The sequence below is a fragment of the Ostrinia nubilalis genome, chromosome 15 (assembly GCF_963855985.1).
Source record: "Ostrinia nubilalis chromosome 15, ilOstNubi1.1, whole genome shotgun sequence".
Classification (NCBI taxonomy): domain Eukaryota; kingdom Metazoa; phylum Arthropoda; class Insecta; order Lepidoptera; family Crambidae; genus Ostrinia; species Ostrinia nubilalis.
Genome location: NC_087102.1, coordinates 4,248,164 through 4,271,270, shown reverse-complemented (window position 1 = coordinate 4,271,270; position 23,107 = coordinate 4,248,164). Strand labels below are relative to the sequence as shown.

Below are 23,107 nucleotides of genomic sequence, written 5' to 3'. Positions count from 1 at the left end.
GAAACGCCATAGTGTTTGACAGATGGTTAGTCAAATGTCATTTCTAGGAGCATCCACATAATCTCAGCAAACATAGCCTGTAGGATTGGGCCAATTAAAAAAAAAAAGAGCATCCTTTACGTCAACTGTCATTTTAATGACATTGACAGGACAGTATCCACTCATTCATTCGCTGATTTTGCTCGCTCATTCAATCAATCATTCATTCACTCAATTCTTTTCGAAATTCCGAGAAAAAAATCTTGATTCCGAAATATTCGGAAATAAAAGCAAACAAATAATGGCCATTTTACCGTATTTACATTGTTTACCGTATAAACAAGATGGTTTCTTATTATCACCAAATGCATCGTGACTGGTTGCTCGTCCACCAAGTCCAGGGTTTTTTCTCTAGCACGTGATGAAGCATTGCAGGCTCTAAGGATACAGTACCTCCTGCCTGCAAATCCTTTATCAGGAACTATGACAAAGGAGCAACTTCGTCAAAGAAAGGCAAGTCATATTTTTAGGTTATTAAACAACCTTCCAAATTGCTATAAAATTTGCTGCAATTTCCCTAGGACTGAACTGACTGATTTTTGTTTCAGGTCTGCCAATCACATTTTGAGGATAAATAAATCTAAAACAATCTATTGGTTATGACAATGATGAATGGATGTCCTATTTTTTATTTATCCATGAAGAAAATAATAACATCTCGGCGACCATCCAAGCTGTTGCTGATCAGGTCATCCAGTAAGTTAAAGTAAGTATATACCTAGATTCAACCATAAAGTGTTTTGCAAGTACTAATTTAATTAGTCTATACGAATAAAGAAAGTTTAATTTTTTGATTTGACTAAAAAAGTAAACAATGTTCTTAATAAGTATTACTTTTATTTTAAGATCAATCTACTTAGTCAATAAAACTAAAATAGAAAGAGATATTTTACTACATTTCAATAAAACAAATTATCCTTATTCTATTTGTTTGGATTAGGCACCTTACATAAATTATATTATTGACACGGTAACTTACCACTAAAAATTGAAACATTAATTTTAACATTTAAGATTTCAATACAGGATGTTGCAATAGATGATTATTTATATTTTTTTTCTTTCTAGCTGCTAATAGAGATAACTTCAATTCAATGTTGTTGCCAGATAATGCTGTGAGTGAAGGTATGTTCAACTCAGTTGTAAATAATACCTAAGTACTTTTAAATTGATGAGTCACCTACAATATTCTTTGAACATAATTTATAATTTCAATACGTAATTTAAACTGATTTTTCGTGATAGTAATTTTTCTTTTGTAATGTTTTGTAAGCAATACCTATATTAATTCTGCAAAGAAAACTCTTTCTTGAGTTATTTAAATTATATTGTTTTGTATGATAATTAATTGTACATTAAGTTTTACAGGATTTTGCCAATATATTTATATTTAGTAGAGGTTGCAGTATTCTATCTTATAAAACTATCTTTTTAAATTAATTTTACATAGTTATAACACAGGTTATACCATCATACTTAATTAATTTTATAGGTTTATTTTATGCTAATTTTTTAATTGTGTAATAAATTTTAATTATGTTTTATTAAATATTTCAGAAACTATATCCTGCCATCTACATCAGAGCCACATCTGTCATTATGGATAATATTATTGCTGCGTCCTAAGGTATCATAATAATGTATTTAATTTATTTAAATTCCTACGGGAACGGGAGTAAGCGGGTAAAAACATTTGTATGAAAGAATCTAAACCGCGTAAGATAGATCAACGCACAGCGTAAACGGCTAAACCTAGGCACTTGAAATTTGGAAGGGACGTAGCTTAGGTACCGTAGAGATGCACTAAGAAAGGAATTCCTGAAATTCCCACGTGAACGGGAATTAGCGGGAAAAAACATTTGTATGAAAAAATTTAAACCGCGTAAGATACATGAAGAGGGTAAAACGAGATCCACGCGTACGAAGTCGCGGGCGGCCGCTAGTATTCTTCTAAAATTATTAATATTAAGTATTTCAGTTACATATTTTGATGCTTTTTTCAAAGTAGATAATTAATTTTACGTAAGCGTTTATAATATGTTTAATACATGTATTATACTATTGTTATTAATTATTTCAGGTTCAGCTTGCAAATAAACCCATCAAGCAGAGGCGGTACACACAAACAAAAGGTGGACTCTTTGGTTTTTTTAAAACGGAGCCCGAAAGCGTATGAGCTATTGCGCCACATATTTATATTGCCTAGTCAACGATCAAGAAAATGAAGGTATTGAGTGAAAAAACTGCCGCAATGATACAGCCCCAAATTTGGTAGGTTTGACAAACGCTCAATAATATCATTTAAATGTAAATTATGTACAGTCGAGTTCATAAATATAAGTGCAGTGCCAATTTAAAAAAATATTGTAAGCGTTTTAACGATCATACAAATCTAAAACAAATTCAGACAAATGTAATCATAAGCTGTTCATAAATATGTTGCGGTAACGCAGTATTGACTACGCTACTGCTCTATAATCTGTTGATAATGCGCATGTGCATATACCTTAAGTTGTAAAGGCATTAAAGGTTTATTTTCGTGCGCCATAATGACTGTGATTTCATGGATAAGTCCACGCATGCTGTTTTTGATAATATTAAATTATGAAATAAATAAAAAAAATCTGCTCTTTACGTAAATCGATTAACTTACTAATAATTCTGAGTCGCTCATAAAAAATGGCAACACCTTAAAGAGTCACCCAGTATGTAGTAGTATTATCCTTAATAATATTGTAAATGTTACAACAAATTGAATCTGGTTTAATATGAAAGGAATAAGCGTCGACAAACATCACGTGCGGGTACAAGTCGCCAATTTGAGTTCTTTTTCTATTATTATAAACCGCTTATTCAGTCTGTTATTATTTGTAATAAGAATCATAATAATGTAATTCAAATTGTTTCAGATTCCGGCCCAGTGTATAGTTTTTTTAACTAAAGTTTTTTGTTATTTTTGCCTCAAGAATGTACTTATTGTGAATTTATTTGTTAATGGCTGTATAGTTTTACTTGAGTCAAAGAAAATCGTAGTTGTTGTATAAAAAAATAATTTATAAATCTATTAGGGTACATTTTACTGTCGTCTTTTTTTTCTTAGAAACTTGCAGTAGATTATTCACTTTTTTGGAAACTGATAATTACTTGTTAATACCATAATTTATTATGGAAAATTGTACTGTTAAGTAGGTAATTTTTTTTCATTACCTTATAGTAGATAATGTCTTTTGTTGATGGCTGTATAGTTTTACGCAAGTTAAAGAAAATCGTAGTATATTTTTTTCTACACAAATTTTAGTTATAAGATGACATATATGATTGTTTGTTTGTTTGTATTGAAGAGGCTCCGAAACTAAGTACTGGACCAATTTGAAAAATTATTTCACAATTATTAGAATCCTTTATTTTCCCTAATGAAGATAGGCTATAACCGGATTTTTACAGGCGGTACGAAGTTCGCCGGGTCAGCTAGTTTCTTATAAACATGCAAATACGGTAAAAATGATTCATTTTGTTAATGGCTGTCTAGTGTTACGCAATTACAGGTAATCATCATTTTTATTGTAAACAGAATTAGGTACCATTTATTTATAACTAGCTTTTGCCCGCGGCTTCACCCGCGTGAAATTTAGTGCCACAGATTGGCATAAATTATACCCTATATGTTAATCTAGATTACAAATAATAATACTGTAAAGGTTCAACCAAATCCGTTCAGTAGTTTTTGCGTGAAAGAGTAACAAACATCTACACAAACTTTCACCTTTATAATATTAGTAGGATTTATAGTCAGCGACAATAGAAATGTTCGCTCGCTTGAAATTTTGTAAACAATTATTGCAAAAAGTTAATATTAATTTATATTATTCTGTTCTGTTGGCTTCAATGGTGGGTAACCTATTAATTTCAATAAGTTAAACTCTAGGTAAAATTGACATTTAGTATGGAAATGTAATTTTAAACCAGTGTTCATCCCTTTCATAGAGGAGGTTTAATTCTCTAAGGTTCATCCCGGGCTTAATTTTTTTTGTATAATGGGTTTTATGACTGAAATTGACTCAAACAGAGATAAAATAACTAAGAGTCTTTAACATTTACTTACTTGGCAATTAAAGATAGATTTACTCAAATCCTACTTCGTACTATGTAATATTATAAATGCGAAAGTTTGTATGGACGTCTGGAATCTGAATGTTAACAGGTTTGTTACTTTTTCACGCAAAAACTACTGAACGGATTTTGATGAAACTGCAGTATTATACTTTATAACCCAGAATATCTTTGAATGCAGTTCCCTTTCTTTACAAAAATAAAGGAATGTTTCCTTTGAGTAAAATTTTCTATCTACAAAGTTCCACCCTGTATAATTTATGACGATCTTTGACAAACTAAATTTCACGCGTGTGAAGCCGCAAGCAGCAGCTAGTTACTAAATATTATGTTCATAAATAGTTCAGTCTCAATGTTATTGATGAAAATAAAGCCCAACTAGACTTTATTTTCTATTGGCGCGGTAGGTTTTCTTTTATTTTTCTTAAAAACCTACAGTTGATGATTCTGTGAATTAATGACTGTATAGTTTTACTTACTAATAGTATTTCATAGTTTCCTAAGTTTATGGTGCTTACTTATAATTATCGAGTTCAGCGGATGATTTTTTATTCCATTATTATTTTGTAATTTTCCTTACGGAATAAGAAATCATCCGCTTGGTATATTATCTTCGAACGTGTAGATAATTCTAAGATGTACTTCATGTTCAGACTCAAGTGCTCAAAAGATAGGACCACCTTTGTAATTTTGTTGATAGTTGTATGCATTAGTTTTTAAGTTGTATTTTTATGAAATAAATTTTTTAATAAAACTTATGTATTTGGTTTTTTATTTCTATAAATAATTTGAAATAATAATGTACCCGTACCATTATTGGTGCGGTAACGTTACTCGTTATAAAATATATTAAAGCGGTACTGCAACGTCGCTAAGGCAGTCGTTATTAAAAAGTTACGATCTTTTTTTTTTTTTTTTAGCGCTACCCAATGGAAGTCCATAGATGCCGGAACTTTTACTATGAACGGACCAATCATAGGGCCGTTTCCTATCTGTCCCTGTCTCATCTGTGCGTCGTACTTCGTAAATAACACACACAAACATAAAAAAGTCTCGTGTGAATATGAACGGCGCGCACACAACGGAAGTTGCGTACGTGACGTGATCCGCGACGACATGAAAACACCAACTGCGGTCCAACAAAAAAACTTTATCATTGTAAAAAAAATAGCTTAATGGAATACGCCCAGTCTCAATGATTTGAAATCGATTCTCGAATCGATTCAACAACATTGTAGCACAGTAGATAAATCAAAATCTACTGTGATTGTAGTGCCCATCCTTAGCTTGTCAAACTGACAGCTGACTTTTCGAGTTGCATAATTTTTGCAGCTGATTAATAAAATTTCTCGAAATACAGAAAGAAAAGTGCCGGTTCTTCGGCAGTAACAAATCAATCGTTTTATAAACATGTTCGCTTCACGCCGGGTTGGATCTTTAGTGTAATTACAGTTTTTTTGAAAGGATATTGATTTTTCTTTCCTAGCTGAACTGTTATTCAATAATCGTATTTGTTTTAGTTGGGCGGTGGGTGGTGCGAGGCAAAAGCACTGCCTGCCCAACCTGCCGTACGAGTACAATGCGTTGGAGCCGGTGATCAGCCGCGAGATCATGAACCTGCACCACAGCAAGCACCACGCCACTTACGTCAACAACCTGAATGTTGCTGAGGAGAAGCTCGCTCAGGCACAGGCTAAAGGTAAGAGTCTTTCAATATAGATCTATCTACATTAATAACAAAATGTATACAACCTACTTGTGTGACTAGTTCTTGTTTAGGCATAGTTTCTCCATCTTATTATTTTGCATAAAATGTAATGAAGTTAGCTAATAAATGTCCCCAACCTTTAAATATGGAAACAGTCATTTACATTTTTAATTGGTTTGATAGCAGCCGATACTAACGTTATCCTGGGCCTCCTAAACACCATCAAGTTTAATGGAGGTGGCCACATGAACCACTCTATACTCTGGAATAATTTGACCCCTATCAAAGCTGATCCCTCGTGTGAATTTTATTGTGCAGTTGAACAGTAATTTTTTTTCTTTTTATAACATGTTTTATTAAATAGTTATGCATAGTTTTGATGTAATTTACCAGATTTTATAGCTTTTAATTTGTATTTACTGAATAGTATATGAATTGATGTCCTAAATGTAATAAATTAGTCATTGTAGTCTTGATTATGTATTTATGCTACCTTAATTACTCTTTACCTTTAACCATTTTAAAGTGTGACTTTTGTATTATTGAATATTTGCTACAGGTGACATTGAGACGGTCATTAACCTGGCCCCAGCCCTCAGGTTCAATGGTGGTGGCCACATCAACCACACCATTTTCTGGCAGAATCTCTCGCCCAATGGGGGAAAACCCTCTGATGAGCTCACCAAAGCCATTGAGAAGTATTCAAAATTATATTTGCATGATTTTTTGAATGTCCATTGTACTATAAAATGTTTTTAGTTCATTAAAGCTTTTATGTGCCTTTGTGAATGATAAGAAATCTTAAACTACAATAATATTCTGCACTACAATAACATTAAGTGTTATCAGTCTACAATAGTCACAACAAATATGATAAACAGCTACCTTTATTTGCTTTTTATTTCGTAGTAGAATTCTTTATTTTTATATTCAGTTAAATTATTGCAGTTGTAGTTAATTTTTATTATGTGCTCCAAAATTTATTGTATTTTTTTCTATTAAATAAGAACACTACCAGCTTTGTGTATACATTAATCTATTAAAATATCTATACAATACATAACTCAGTGACTCATTATTTGAAATTTCCAGAGACTTTGGGTCATGGGAAAACATGAAGAACCAATTAGCGGCTGCGTCGGTCGGCGTCCAAGGCTCCGGTTGGGGCTGGCTCGGCTACAACAAGCAGATGAAAAAGTTGATGATTGCCACATGCCAGAACCAAGACCCTTTGCAAGCCACCACTGGTGTGTACCACATGTACCTTAATTGCTTACCCTGCTATAATTGATTTCTGCTGGAAGAGACTAGTATCTTTTAGTTGCTGTCATTAGTTATATTTTTTATACTTATGTATTTTGAGAGCCTTCATTTCAAACTTACCTTTCTATATTTACAGGTTTGATTCCCCTGTTCGGGATTGACGTTTGGGAGCATGCCTACTACCTGCAGTACAAAAATGTTCGCGCTGATTATGTGAAGGCAATTTTCGATATCGCAAACTGGAAAGATGTCTCGTGCAGATACGAGAATGCCCTGAAGTAAAATAAATACCTCAGCATTTTTAGGATTAAAGCTTTAAAAAAATTGCAAAACTCACAAGGTGAAAGTGCATTAGATTGTGATAACCAAGTTCTTGAATAACATGTAATGTCCTTATTTTGAGTTTTATTTACATAAACATTCATAGTCAATTAACTCATTCCTAAACTTTTACAATTTCAATTTGTACCACACAATCAGCATGACCCGCTATCCTTATTCTCCAAAATCCCCAGCTACTGAATTAAACTTGGCACAGAGGTTTAATGTCTGCTACCTTTGAAGTCATTACTTTTATCCAACCAGGTATTTGTGATCGGTTGATTTTGCTAGAATACAGCTTTTTATTGTAATAAACTACAAACGAATGTACCACTTTGTAACGTTAAACTGAAAACTACTGTACCGCTTTGTAACGGTATTTTTTTTAAAATAACGTTACTGGTTATTTTAATTTCTAGAAAAAATATTTTCCTGTGAAACGAAACGGAGCGTTATCTGTCAAATCAGCCAGAGCTGTCAAATCAAAGAGAATGTCTCCAACTTCCTCATTGGCCCTAGAGCAATTCCAAGTATACCATCAATAAAAGCCTAATTAGAGTCATCAAACCTCTCAGTCATTCAATTAGAGCCATTAAAACTTCATAACTATGAGTTGTTTTCTATGTGTAAGCTGAGGACACGTGTCTCCAGCTGACACATCTGTATCTTCGTAAATATTTATGCTACGATAATGTATTATACCTCAAAAATTACAGTCGAATCCAAATAGTAGGCTTTCCACTTTTCAAGACTTTAGCTCAAATACTGTTAAAACCACGATCAAAAAACTATGTGCGAGCTGGAGTACCGTGTCTCCAGCTTACACATCTGTATCTTCGTAAATATTTAAGCTACATCAATGTTTTATATCTCATAAATTAAAGTCGAATAAAAAAACCCGACTTCAATTCTTTCAAAGCTTTATTTCGAACCGTTTTCGAACTACGAACCGATACGTATGTGTAAGCTGGTGACACGTAACACACGGTGGATTATTAAAACCGTATAAGTTAGAGTTGCGTTTTAAAGATCAAATAATTCGTTATAATTGAAGTACACACGAGACATAATTTCAAATCTCTAGGCCTCTTAGTTTCAGAATTAAAAGCCAAAAACTATTTTCCCGCCAAATAATTCAAATAATATGGGTCGACTGCGACGTTGCCGTTCCGTGCGTCCACTAGAGCAGTCGAATTTGAACCTAAAAACTAGTACTGTTTGAATCATTTTTATTTGTAGTTTAAATCATTTAATTTCGATTATAAGAATTTTAAACTAGGAGCCGGCTGATTTCTGTATTGAGTACTTAATAACCTATATTTTATTAATAAGAAAAAGCTAGGTAAAACAAAATTATATTTTAATATACAAGTATACAGTGTGAGTCACGTTAAAGTGTATATATGAAAATAGATGAAACTAGACCTATTTTTATCGACAAAAAATAGGTCAAAAAAATTTTGAGTTTTTTTTTTAATTTTTTATAGAATTTTTTTTCTTCCAATTACTTATTGTAAAGAAAACGTAATAACTTTTAAACTAAGCTGTATATCCTGATAAAATAAAAACATTAATAATGCTAAATAACAGGCAATACTAAAACAATACATAAAATACACAAAAAATGCCAACAAATAATAAAAAATGACACTTTTTGAAAAAAATCTGCTTAAAAATTCGTATTTTTTTGGTTATTTGATAAATTTCTCCAAAAAATGCCCCTATAACAGATAGTTTTTATTACTTTTTATTATTCTCTATCGTATTACTTTTGTAAAACTAAAAATCGCATGTCTCTATCCCTATCATAACATTTGCTATGATCGTTTGAACAAAGGCCTGCCACCACATTTTTCTCCGCTACAGGTAGAGACAATTTTATTTTTAACTAAAATGCTTATTTTACTTCAAAATCTATTGTTTTTATTTGAAATCTAACTTGTCTTTATCAAAATTACAAATCTAGAGTCACTTTCAGTTTCGTTGTTAACGAAGCGTTCAATGGCGCGCCTGGAGAGGCTTAGTTCAAACGATCATTGCAAACGTTGTGATAGGGATAGAGACATGCGATTTTGGGTTTTACAAAAGTAATACGATAGAGAATAATAAAAAGTAATAAAAACCACCTGTTATAGGGGCATTTTTTGGAGAAATTTATCAAATAACCAAAAAAATACGAATTTTTAAGCAGATTTTTTTCAAAAAGTAATTTTTTTTATTATTTGTTGGCATTTTCTGGGTATTTCATGTATTTTTTAGTATCGCCTGTTATTTAGCATTATTACTGTTTTTATTTTATCAGGATATACCGCTTAGTTTAAAAGTTATTACGTTTTCTTTGCAATAAGGAATTGGAAGAAAAAAAAATCTATAAAAATTAAAAAAAAAAATCTCAAATTTTTTTTGACCTCTTTTTTATCGATAAAAATAGGTCTAGTTTCATCTATTTTCATATGTACACTTTAACGTGACTCACACTGTATTAAATAACGAACTTGTTTCCAAAGACTCAAATATTTGTGGCGTTTCTAAACGCAACCACTTTAATTTTTATTTAAATACCGTGAAGTCCCACGATTCTGCCACGTCAAGTGGCAAAAATGGGCAACAACTATACAGGGTGGAAACGTTAAGATAACTTAAGTGATCTCACTCGATTATTTCTTAACTATACAAGATATTAAAAAACTGGTTACTGATCCTGAAAGTGCTTAATGAGCTCTTTCAAACGGTACCAATAATAAGTTACAGAATAAACTGGATCTATCTGAAAATTCAATGTTTCCAGCTTCCATACTAAATGTATGCCAGACACACAATATTAGAAGTGTAATTTTTTTAATTTAATAATAAATACTTAAAATAAACTCGTAAATTGTATTCTTATTTTAAATTATTAATGAAAAACATTGGTTTTAGGCTTTACTTGCTATAATATTGTCAAGAGATGAGTGTCATGACTGTGGTAGTACTAAATGTATGGAAGAAGGAAACATTGAATTTTTGGTTAGATCCAGTTTATTCTGTAACCTATTATTGATACCATACCATTGGATAGAGCTTGTGAAGCACTTTTAGAATCAGTAATCAGTTTTACGATATCATATGTAGTTTTTAAAATAATGTGACTTTACCAAATGTATGGAAGCTGGAAACATTGAAGTTTCGGATAGATCCAGTTTATTCTGTAACCTATTATTAATACCGTTTGAACCGTTTGATAGAGCTCATGAAGCACTTTCAGGATTTTCCAATCGCGAAAGCCCTCATTGAATTCTTCTTCTTTTGTTGAAAAAAAAAAAATTAACAATATTAACATCACAAATCACAATCACTACTAAGACATCACAAAATAGACGAAACACAGCATTTTGCACAGAATTGGCCGTAAGGATCTATATCCATAGCCGTAAAACTTGTATTAAAAAAAAAGATGACAGTTGACTGCAATATTGAGAAACAGTCAGTGTTGCCAGAAGGTTACTTTTGTAACCTTTTAGCTGATTTTTGAACTGCTTTGGTTACTTTTAGGTTACACTAATGAAAAGGTTACTTTTAGGTGATTTTTCGGAATTTGTAGAATTAACTTTTACAGGTTATTCAGTAAAAAAATATTAATAGTGTCAATTTACAAATTATTTAAATTGAAACGTGACACTCAAAATGTTGATGATTTCCAATTAATTTTAACACTTTGTATGAATTTTGGCTGATTGGTAAGATAAGAGTCGAAGATGAAAGTTGTTAGTACGAATCAGCTTTATGAATCAATATGATAATAATATCAATCGCACGTGTGAGGGTTACTTTTTTTTCTATTTCTGGTAATTTCTGACAAGACCCTACTGGCAACACTGGAAACAGTTTAAGTTTAGTTAGTAAAATATGATTTATCTGTGGTAATTAAATAGATTAATTAGATTTACGAATCTCTGATGGATGAGTGATACCCGACCCGAGGTTTCCGCCAACTGGGACCGCAATCAACTAGGACCGCGGTCCCAATCGCCAGATCAGTAAAAATTAAATACTTTTCTGGGACCATTCATAAAGGACAATGATCAAAAATGTATGGAGTGTGGTCCAAATGTCAACCACCACCTATGTAGTAAAATAGTCTACTAAATACTGATTCATTATAACCAAACCGCAATCAAAAATATGCTGTCAGTAAAAAGTTTAAGACTGAATGAAAAGTCATGTTTTTACCTTTTCATCTGAAAATTAATGTTCTTGATATCATTCTATCCATCGCACATTTCGGATAAATCTATGCATATTATGTCATGTCGCTTAGTGTGCCGTGTTAGATTCTCGCTAAAAGAAAAAAAAAACTCAGAAGAAAGACAACAATATTGGAATTATGGTCGGGTGGTCGCTGCTCCGCCCCTATTGGTTGTAGGGTGATGTTATATAACCTAAAACCATCCTTGATAAATGGGCTATCCATAACAAAAAGAATTTTTCAAATCGGACCAGTAGTTCCTGAGATTAGCGCGTAAACTACTACAATTTTTCATACAGTCATAACTTTTTACTGACAGTTTATTTATTTTTCGTCCCATACTGAAAGTTAATCTCTATTTAATGGACCATAAGCCAATATAGGTCTCATTAGTGGTGGACATTTGGACCACTTTTGGTCATTGTCCTTTTAGTACGATACCGATTTTGGAATGAATAATATATTTTTTTAAGTTATCTATGAGTGAACCTAGTCGCTGGAAGAAAAATATTTAATTTTTATCGATCCAGCGACTGGGACCACTGTCCCAGTTAATTGCGGTCCCAGTAGCCGGAATCTACGGCCCGATCGCGAACGTCTTCGCTTTCGCTTCGCGAAGCCCACACTCGGCCTCGTCGGCACGCGCACCGACGATCGCCAAACGGCTAGAGTACCTTCTGTACTCGCCACTCTGCCTGGTGAAGCTGGAAAAGCTCCTCCAGCTACCAGCGCGCGTCCCTTCAAAAAAAAAAAAAGCCAGAAACCTCCCCGACCCGACCGTGGATCACCAGTATTCTACTACACAGTAAAGTATAGGGTAAGGTGGGGCACAATGTTACAATGCATATTTCTCCGTCCCTTTCTATTAGTTGTATGATGTTCAGCGGCTCAGTTCAGCAGCTCTTATGAGCTTGACAAACGTGTATACCAACATCATACAACTAATAGAAAGGGACGGAGAAATATGCATTGTAACATTGTACCCCGTGTAACATTGTGCCCCACCTTACCCTACCTAGGTTATTAAAAGTTGATCGATCTGTGATAAATAATTTACCTGATTAATTAGTTTTATGAAGTAGGAATTTTATTTCATTAGTGATACCCGACAAGAACGTAGATCATCGGATTTCTAGTAAAGTGTATCTACCTTAATTATTAAAAATGTTAATTGATCTGTGATAATAATCGAGCTGAATAAAAACGTTTTTGATTGTTATTTTAGTATTTCATTCTAGCTATTATATTTCCAAGAATAACCTGGTTTTGCCATGTCTGAATACAGTTTTTTTTTCGGTTTCGGTAAAACCGGTTTTGTGAACCCCTAAATCTCACCCTTACGTTCATATAAAAAGAATGTGCGTAATCTATACGTACATAAGGCACCTAAAATAATAGAGAGGAAAGAATTGATTGTATTGAACAATGAACCGTCTCAGCTATAAAAGACCCACTAAACTGAACTGTCCCACCAAACACATTGATAGGGGGCGCCACCATTGTTCACCTGTACAAGGTTTCCCAAAAAGTACTGTCAAGCCGAAGCCCAGAGGTAGAGTATCACTAGGGCTACCCGAATACTCGATTTTTTCAAGTTATTTATAATTTTCAGATGATATGATAATGATGAAAATCTTTATCATATTTCAAAAACTGGGATAAAATCTATCCTACGTCCTTTCCCGGGACTCAACCATTTCTATGCCAAATTTCATCAAAATCGGTTCAGTGGTTTAGGCGTGAAAGCAAGACAAAGTTACTTTCACATTTATAATATTAGTATAGATGCAATGTTTTTGCCTCGATTAAATAAAACATTGTGATCAAAATAAAAACTTATTATCAAAATATTTTATAGGTTATTAGGTACTCAATACACAAATCAGCCGGCTCCTAGTCTAAAATTCTTATAATCGAAATTAAATGATTTAAACTACAAATAAAAATGATTCAAACAGTACTAGTTTTTAGGTTCAAATTCGACTGCTCTAGTGGACGCACGGAACGGCAACGTCGCAGTCGACCCATATTATTTGAATTATTTGGCGGGAAAATAGTTTTTGGCTTTTAATTCTGAAACTAAGAGGCCTAGAGATTTGAAATTATGTCTCGTGTGTACTTCAATTATAACGAATTATTTGATCTTTAAAACGCAACTCTAACTTATACGGTTTTAATAATCCACCGTGTGTTACGTGTCACCAGCTTACACATACGTATCGGTTCGTAGTTCGAAAACGGTTCGAAATAAAGCTTTGAAAGAATTGAAGTCGGGTTTTTTTATTCGACTTTAATTTATGAGATATAAAACATTGATGTAGCTTAAATATTTACGAAGATACAGATGTGTAAGCTGGAGACACGGTACTCCAGCTCGCACATAGTTTTTTGATCGTGGTTTTAACAGTATTTGAGCTAAAGTCTTGAAAAGTGGAAAGCCTACTATTTGGATTCGACTGTAATTTTTGAGGTATAATACATTATCGTAGCATAAATATTTACGAAGATACAGATGTGTCAGCTGGAGACACGTGTCCTCAGCTTACACATAGAAAACAACTCATAGTTATGAAGTTCTAATGGCTCTAATTGAATGACTGAGAGGTTTGATGACTCTAATTAGGCTTTTATTGATGGTATACTTGGAATTGCTCTAGGGCCAATGAGGAAGTTGGAGACATTCTCTTGTCAAATCAGGTGATTGTCAGTTCGCTTTGTTCAAAAATTGTGGTGAAGAAAAAATAATAAATAAAGATATTTTGAGGAACTTTCTATTGAACATTCGTGCTCTGTAATCGTGAACTTCTAGTGCACAAACGGGTAAGTTGTTAAACTAGATAGTTTATCACATTTTCACAGAATTCAGAAGGCTACGATAGCAGTGGTCTAGTGTTATTGATTTTTCAGGGATTGGTCATAGCTGACCGAGTTGTACTTTATAATATTAGTTCCATTACTTATTATAACAGGCTATTTAATAAGTTAAATAAATTTACGAAATGTCCCTACAGTTTTCCTTCTTATTGTGCTAAGTATTTGGTCAATATCAGATACTTTGTGAGATATTACGGAATTCGTGCCTGAAGGTCGATATTTAATATTTTGAAATAGATCACCGGTTATGCTTTGTGCTCATCTAGGTTTTCGATTAGTTTGGTGTCTGTTATGATCAAACATTCCTTTTACATCTTTGAAACATTGCTTTATTGTGTTACTTGAAATTGATTAATCTTTTTTTAATTGGTTTTGTAGTTATCAGAAATAATAACACTGAAAAAATATTTTATATAGCCAAACTAATTCACTGACCAAAGTTAGAACTGCTATCCTCTTAATTACTAGTAGCTACCTATATTTGGTCTAGTAGAAATTAGATTTTCCTCTAATATTTATTTACTTTAAAATTAATTAAACTTTAGGCAATTAAAACCTGATACATTTCCCATAAGTATGTTTTCCTCTTGACTGTGAAAGATTTTTTCAGTTTAAAAAACTTTATAAAAATATTACTAAATAATCCATTCATCAGTTTCTGAAGACAGCAGTGTGACATACTTTGTACTATATTTCTTCAAAGTAAGTAACAAATACAAATTGTCAGTATAGTCATAATATCCAACTATTTCGATGGGTTGGATATGCATTAATTGAATGAAAGATAAAGTATGAACTGAAAAGATATGACGGCAAATAAAGATTGAAATAATAATAAAAAATAATAAGCAAAGATGTTGCAATCTGGAAAGACATTTAATGCACATACAGGCTAACTAATGGTTGATTAATAATAATATGCTGCAAGGTTACTACTTATATTATTGGTGAATGCCTCATTTATTACTATTATTTATTTATTAAAATTATCTTTTTATTGATTTAGATTTCCAAATTGAACAAATCAATATTTTATGATGTTATGTTTTTCTGTCATGTTAGGTCAATAACTCAATTTACCAATTGAAACTTGAGTGCATGGGGTGCTTAAGTGACTCAAATGCAAGTCAATTTATATTTAATATCTTTTATTGATTCACTTGAGTCTGGATGTGACGATGGGATATCTTTACATTAAATGACAAGATTTCTTCCATCGTGGTTCCATCCATAAATTATTTCTTTGATTGTAATTTAGTTTCATTTCCTAAATGCTACTATGTATTATGAAGAAAGTGCTAAGAGATAGGTCATATTTTACATAGAGAACTAAGGTGCCCATCTTTTTTTACCAAACTCATTGACCAAGGGTCTACCTACATGATTTGTCAGATGGTAACCTGGCTATAGCTCTAATTTTTTTTTTCTGTGCAATGAAGGCTCTTAAAATCTGTTACTGTTTCGCCATCCTATAAGACCATAACAGAATCAATTTAACAAAGGCATGGTAGGACACAAGTGCTGTTGAAATATTGGTCACTTTCCTGACATGTTTCAATAATTCATATAAACACCAATTTATTCTTACATAGATCATTTATGTGTGTTTTAAAAAACAGGGTTGTTTTTCTTGAATCATATGGTGGAACCAGTCATTCGACAATTTCTGTTCCATGTGATGAAAATTAATCACAGATAAAACGCATTTTTCGCAAACCCCTAATAACCAGACCATTCCCCGACTTTTATAGCGCAACTTTGTTAATGCCGTTATCCAAATCAATGGTTTCCCTATGGGGGCGATGGTTTATCGCACTGGCGCCGCACGCGATCCGACGGTGAATGCACCCGGCGCAGCCGCGGGCGCCCAGCCGGTGGGAGCCCCATAATTGAGGTCCTTGGGTTATTGTGTCGCGTCCATGGAAATGTTTTCTGCGAACAGACACTTTTCCACCTCGACTGCCACGTTGGGATAGGTCGGAGTTACCTTCGTGATTCACCGCCATGCCAAGGAAAGCATTCCTGGAGGGACCCATAAGCGAGGCTAAACCGAGTTCTTAATTGCGAATTCCAAGCAAACATGAAAGCTTTGGCATTGCACGTTTGGGGTAGGTTATTAAGCGAAGGATATATTTCCATGTTTCCCCCATTAATTTAATGATAATGGCAGCTCTGCGTGAGCCAGGTTGTGGTGTGTCCTTTAATATGAATTTGGGCCGTAATATCTTAGACCTGGCCATAAGCAAATTAAGAAGAAGAAGTGGTATTCGTACTTTGTTAAGTGCATCGTTACGAGTTGTAGATGTAGAAAAAATATTGACCTCCAACATGCTCCAATCCATATATGATATGATTGAACCGGTGTCCATTTTAGGATCACCAGTCGTGTACTTTACAATGCGGTCAAACCGGTCAATCTGTTAGAAAAATCTAGCGAATCTTTTTCTTTCATTGCCGATTTATTTATTTATTTTTCTTTAATCAGAAAACCACAGCTCTTTATATCGATTTGGCTAGATCGTAGAGCAGTTGTCTGTGTTTTCACGATGCACTTGCTAGTGTGACTCATTGTTCTGAGCGATTGTGGGAGTGAGCGCCTGATAAATGAAATCTTGGGTTATTGTGTCGCGTCTGCGGAGCTTTTAACGATAATGACTTCTATAGTCCTCCATTTACAAGGTGGACCGACGACATCGTAAAGGAAACAGGGAAGCGCTGGACGCAGGCCGCTAGCAATCGATCAACGTGGAAAGCATTGGGGGAGGCCTATGTTCAGCAGTGGACGTCCTATGGCTGAAAATGATGATGATGATGATGACTTCCATAGCCTAATTGGGATAGGTTTAAGGAGTTTCAGGTGCTTTCATGATCTAAGGAGAGTGACTCGTTGCACTTTTTTCTTTTAGAGGCTGGCTTTACAGGAATTCGAGCAAAAGAGTTAGTGCAGGTGCTTTTGTGATCTAAAAGGAGTGACTCGTTGCACGCTGTTTCAGCCCCGGCAAAATTAGGGCAAAGGGTGTGCTCAATATTGTTAAGCGATCATGATGTGTGACGTCACACCTTATGCGTCGGCACATAGCACGATCTACGAGCTGCAATTCACTTGTTTGTGTTTTCGTGATGCATTCGTTATGTAGGATGGTGAGTCATTGCTTGGAATGGTTGCAGGCATCCAGTTAATTGATTGGGTTATCGTATAGCATCGTGTAAAACATGTATTTCGCTAAATTGAAAGTATGAAACAAAGAGGTAGGTCTTCTTTTAGGATTTTGCTTGCTTTTAGAGACATACATATTCCACATTCATAATGTATACATTTTTATCTACTCAGCAATCTTTAATGCAATGTAATTACCCAATCTAGTCACAGCTGGAGATACGGAGGCTTCAAAATTATATCTCTAAATTAATAAACATAGGCCTCCGAACCGAAACCCTGTTTGTATTTATAGCATGGTCGTATAAAATTTTATACTGTCTGTAATACGAACGAAGAGTGATGTGGATATTATTCGCGGAAGGGGCTATTCAGGGAATAGGGGCGAACGAACTACAATATACACACCAAGAAATTGTATACAACCTGCGCCCTTATTTTCACGATAAGAAAGCGATACATTATGTGTTGATCAAATAATGTACCTATTGTGGGAACCAGGCAAGGATTTTTTGTAATTTTAACGCTTTTCTTTACGTAAATCATTTCAAACAAAATGTAGAACAACGTGATTCTTTGTAATGGATAATTTAAAAGTGAACATAGTAAACTTTTTATCACGGTTTCAAACTTGTTTAATTTCGAGTAGATAAAAAAGCATTTTAGTCATGTAGAGAAAAACTCTAAATACAAACGGACTTTGCACCTGTACTAACTTTTCCCGGAATATTACTCTGTATGCCGTATTGTTACGTAAACGCTTTATACAGAGCCATTTCAGTGGAAAATAACGAATTTTCTCTCATATTCTGTTGTTCCGTAAGCTTTGTGTCGTGTCATCATTATGTGTTGAGAGTTTCAAAGAGGCTCTTATTAGTTAGTCACTAATTTATACTACACTATTAATGTATGTAGTAACTTTGATCTTTAATATTTGTCAGATTTGCTGTTCGTCATGATGTTTATTGGTATCATCTCTACAAAGAGCTTCCATCTTTCAGTCTAGGCATTTCAACTGCATTGTGTTAAATATAATCAAAACTAAACCTTATAATTAATACTAAATCGTAAAGGTAGCAGGGAAGCGCTGGACGCAGGCCGCTACCAATCGATCAACATGGAAAGCATTGGGGGAGGCCTATGTTCAGCAGTGGACGTCCTGTGGCTGAAATGATGATGATGATGATGATGAAACCTTAAAGTTTTACACAAATAAGAAACATTTCACTGAAGCCAATCTTTCAACCTGAGACCTTGTTACTAGTATAAACTAGGTAGAGCCGAGCTCTACGTACCCATTTGATGAGATATTTCGTCGGGCCTCCATTGTTCTTGGATTGAAAGAGCTTTCAGGTTCTTTATAACCGTAGACAGTACAGTCGGTAGCCTAAACACGTTATTTCATAATTCAAATACTAGGTATTGTGGAATACTACTTCCATCTGCTTCAATCTTGTTATACAACATGTTTAGGATGCGCAACGCGCTATTGGAACGTGATATCATTACAAATATCTGTATTACTCAGACGTTATTTAATTTATCACGTTACAAGATTATGACAGTTGTTTAAACAAAAGTTTTATGGCGAGAAAGACTCCATAAAAGATGAAATTGACTTTGTGAAATAAGTTCAGGGGAAGAAAATGAGTAAGTTTTATTATTGGCGCTGATGTTACACGGTAGCGATAAAATGTTAGCAAACTGCAGCAGGGTTGTTGCGAAACTGTACCGGTTGGTTTCTTGTTTTAAATGAAGTGTCCATGACGTCTTAAGATCCAAAACCTTAACATATTATAATTTTGTCTAAAAATGCGGCTCTCCCTAAGTACACTCTCTATCTCCATTCGATTTATGATGGTAAATGTGTTTGTGCTTTTTTCATATTCTTTGTCATCGTTTTTACCCACATTGATACAAATAAAGTGATTTGATTTGATTTAATTTGATTTATGTGGCTATAATATTGTTCAACTTTTACAATAGTATCGAGTGACTCATTTCGGATTACCACATATTCAAACTTCAAACTTTATCTCATAATTTACAGGAATATTCCAATAACTTAAGTATTTTATCATGCCAGCAAAGTTTACCATCTCTTTAAAATATTGCAATGTTTATAAAGATGGTAAAATGGAAGGAGGGTGGGAGATGTAGATATGGCGCATACGCGAGGAACGTAAAAGAATAGTTTTGTCGCAGTCATAACCAGTGAAACTTTTTAATGTCCTTACTGAGTAGTGGCATCCTGCCTTACCCAAGTTAGTGGATAAAGTGTTCAGTCCAGAATTTCAACATTTCCACAGATGCTCGTACAATTTCGCGAAATAAAACCGCCGTCGCCAGGCAACCCTGGTCGTAAAGAGTGCAGCGGTGTTTAAACGAGTGTTGCCTGCAGCGAGTTGCGCTTGAATTATTTCCTCTCGACGTGTCTTGTATATGCTGCATCCATCCATACTACTATGTAGGATGTGTTGGGCTAAGGTTGGATTGAAAGGGACTTATATTTGTTACATTGTTGTTTCTCTTGCAATTTGTAGATGAAACTGAAAACAGCGGCTCTAAAATGGGTTTTAAATATAATGGAACGAGTAACTTAAAAACCTACATAGCATAGTTCCATCGTTCGTTCGTTTCAGCCGAATAACGTCCACTGTTGTCCATTGCTGTGCTTTGTCCAGCAGTTTGCATAGTAGATTGAATTTATGTATAGCTGTATTTAATATTTTGATATAACATACAATATTACTAGATTCAGTGATTAAAGGTCGTGGGCATGCATATTAAATAAGCAATTACAGCTAATAATATGAATGAATAGCCACTTTAGTCTTTGATTGACATGCAATGAGCAACACACAACTGGAGGAAATTCCGTGGATTCATTACTTCATTAGGCACCTAGTTGTGACTCCGCTGATGCAAATTTGATTGCTCTAAGCTCGTCGAGGTACCGTAATTGAATGCCTTGTTTGCTATGTCTTCAACGTTTAATTATCTCATCTGAGGACTGATATTGCTAATTGTTTGATTAGTGTAACGAGGGGCTTGAAGCTTGAATTGCATCAAAATTGGAAATGTTTATTCGTCATATCCTTCTCACAATCCCCTATTGAAGGGCCATGGTCATGATTAATATCTAGCATGTATTGTTACAGACTTGGCAACTTACAAACATGATAATCTCTAGAAAGTGAATGCTGTAATTTTCTAAAGTTAATGAGTGTCTGCCAAAATCCTGTTATAACCAAACTATGTATACCTCTATAGGTCGGCAATCGCATTTACGCCAGCGTCGCGACACCCACACATAAACTTCTTTAAAATATTCATAACTCCGAGTTATTGATGAGAATAATTCTTATATACCATTTCAATACTCAATTAAAACTTTCTTTGTACGATACGATAACACTGGGGAACAGTCATTTTGCGGCATGGTAGTTTAGAGTCAATTCTGTATGCGACTAGTGTGCTGAATACTAGAAAAATATTAGATTTGTCAAATTGACTCTAGATCTTGAGATAAATACTATTAACTATTTATATGAAAAAAACCAAAATAAAAATACCAATCTGTATAAAAAAAATATTTACACTAAGATCCTATTTAAGAATGATATAAAAATTAAAAATATATGTATTTGCTTTTCATCAAATAATACAAAAAAACTACAAAAAGCTTTTTCTGTAAGCTTTTATGTTATGGTTTTGGTCAGGAAAATTCCATAATTATGGCAACAGTAATCAGCCATCATCTGGCGGTCCCATTGACCGTGGATATCATTCTTCCACTATCCTGATGTTCTGGTAGAACCGTTCTGCTTATTCCTCACTGTAATCACCCAGATTATGGGAGAACGTGTCCAAATGGCTATTGTTAAAAAAAAATAATACTCAAATTAGATCCTTATGTGTTAAATTTTTCAAACAACCAATTCTGAAAAGTCTGGTGCTCTATGACTCCCCAAATATTGTTTGATTACTAAAACAAAGCTTAGCCATGCTTCAGATTCAATTTGTGTTATGTGGTTTTCAAATACAGTGTCTTAATAAGAGTACGGATTTGCGGTCAATCGAATTTATTTTTTCCGTATTCATACGGACGTTTCAGGACGTAAAGGACTTTGATTTGGCTGACTTTTGATCATTTTAGTGATTAGAAAGCTCAGTTCATATCTTTGGCTTTCCAAATTGAAGTCCTTTACGTCCAGCTTGACTCCAGTATGGCAAAGAGTCTTCACGAGTCTTGCAGACGATATTGAACCCCCAATATTTATTATTTTATGGAAGTTTTATAAGACAGTATGCTTGGTAGGTTTTTATCACTACCTCCGTGATCTTATTTCTTTGCTTTTGTAAGTTTAGAAGCCAAATATTAACAAAAACTGTTGGGATTGTAAACGCAAGGTTTTCATAATGAACTCATATTTATGAGACAAAAAAGCTCTTTAAAAATTAATTTAAAAGACACAAACTGTTAATTTCAAGGTCTAGTAGCTGATTACTTAATTGTTGTAACTACAACTACACTAATACATGAGTAGAAAATAAAACTTAGTGGTTATAATCAAATTAATATAAGTTTAGGGAGGGTCGTTTAATTTTTTTCATTGATTTCTTGTGTCTCGTTTATCTCAAGAACCAGAGTCAATCCAAAGAAAGTAAATGCACACCATTTATGTCTAATACAAGTATTTACAAAATCCATTAACAAAATAGATGCCGCAGATTTTTTTATTTTTTTTGTTCCGCAGTGTAATTTATTTCAGTTCGTCGTTTCAGCCAAAAGACGTCTACTGCTGGACAAAGGCCTCCCCCGAGGATTCAAACTCCAAAGAGCTTCAATTTGTAATTCAAGGACTATTTTAATTAAGAGCCATTTCACAAAAATATTCCGCGCGAATTTAGGTAAAAGCTGTCAACGCAACGTCAAAAGAGTAAAAAGAACGCTGAAATGGACAAAAAAATCTTGAGCCGTGACCGTATTAAGACTTGATTTAAATTATTAATTTTAAGGTAGAATGAGGTATTCAAACTTGATAAATTAATTTAACTTTTTAATAGAGTTTATTAAGTCTTTTATATTTCGATTCATAATGAAACACGAATAGGCACAAGCCCAAACTCCATAGGGTTCTATTGTTTTGTTACGGAGGTGGCCATTGCATCTCCTCCAGATCCATTATCAGATAGAGCTAAGAAATAAAAAAATAAATATTATTATAAGTAAACAAATAACTAAAATAATTCATCTTACTATCTTACTTCTTACTAGTCTTACTAATATTATAAATACGAAAGTTTGTGTGGATGTCTGGATGTTTGTTACACTTTCACGCAAAAACTACTGAACAGATTTTGATGAAACTTTACAGTACAGTACAGCAGTACTAGGCAGTCTGTG

The 23,107-nt window shown here is 33.8% G+C and overlaps 2 protein-coding genes and 1 long non-coding RNA gene across 3 annotated transcripts in view; all 3 read left to right on the top strand.

Annotated features, from left to right (window-relative positions):
* Nucleotides 1-46: 46 nt before the first annotated feature.
* LOC135078812 (uncharacterized) lies at nucleotides 47-4,878 on the top strand. The gene is made up of 6 exons (XR_010258670.1): nucleotides 47-492; nucleotides 588-745; nucleotides 1,108-1,164; nucleotides 1,597-1,666; nucleotides 2,120-2,310; nucleotides 2,949-4,878. It is a non-coding gene; the product is annotated as an uncharacterized LOC135078812 (long non-coding RNA).
* Nucleotides 4,879-5,434: 556 nt separating this feature from the next.
* On the top strand, nucleotides 5,435-7,516 carry LOC135078436 (superoxide dismutase [Mn], mitochondrial). Its single transcript, XM_063972993.1, has 5 exons — nucleotides 5,435-5,591; nucleotides 5,670-5,848; nucleotides 6,417-6,555; nucleotides 6,950-7,104; nucleotides 7,257-7,516. The coding sequence occupies exons 1-5, from the start codon at nucleotides 5,560-5,562 to the stop codon at nucleotides 7,400-7,402; spliced, it is 651 nt and encodes a 216-aa protein (XP_063829063.1). The 5' UTR covers nucleotides 5,435-5,559; the 3' UTR covers nucleotides 7,403-7,516.
* A 6,842-nt stretch (nucleotides 7,517-14,358) lies between these two features.
* The window catches only part of LOC135078608 (kinesin-like protein unc-104), a 162,576-nt gene continuing 153,827 nt past the window's right edge, over nucleotides 14,359-23,107 (top strand). The window contains exon 1 of the mRNA XM_063973137.1: nucleotides 14,359-14,486. The gene's annotated coding sequence lies outside the window, so the exon portion shown is untranslated. The remainder of the gene's footprint in view (nucleotides 14,487-23,107) is intronic.

Excerpts from the sequence above, each read along its gene's own strand:
- LOC135078436 (XM_063972993.1), top strand. The coding sequence starts at position 5,560 with ATGTTCGCTTCACGCCGGGTTGGATCTTTAGT. Across the intron at positions 5,592-5,669 it reads CGCCGGGTTGGATCTTTAGT|TTGGGCGGTGGGTGGTGCGA; the intron begins GTAATTACAGTT and ends TATTTGTTTTAG. Across the intron at positions 7,105-7,256 it reads CCCTTTGCAAGCCACCACTG|GTTTGATTCCCCTGTTCGGG; the intron begins GTGTGTACCACA and ends CTATATTTACAG.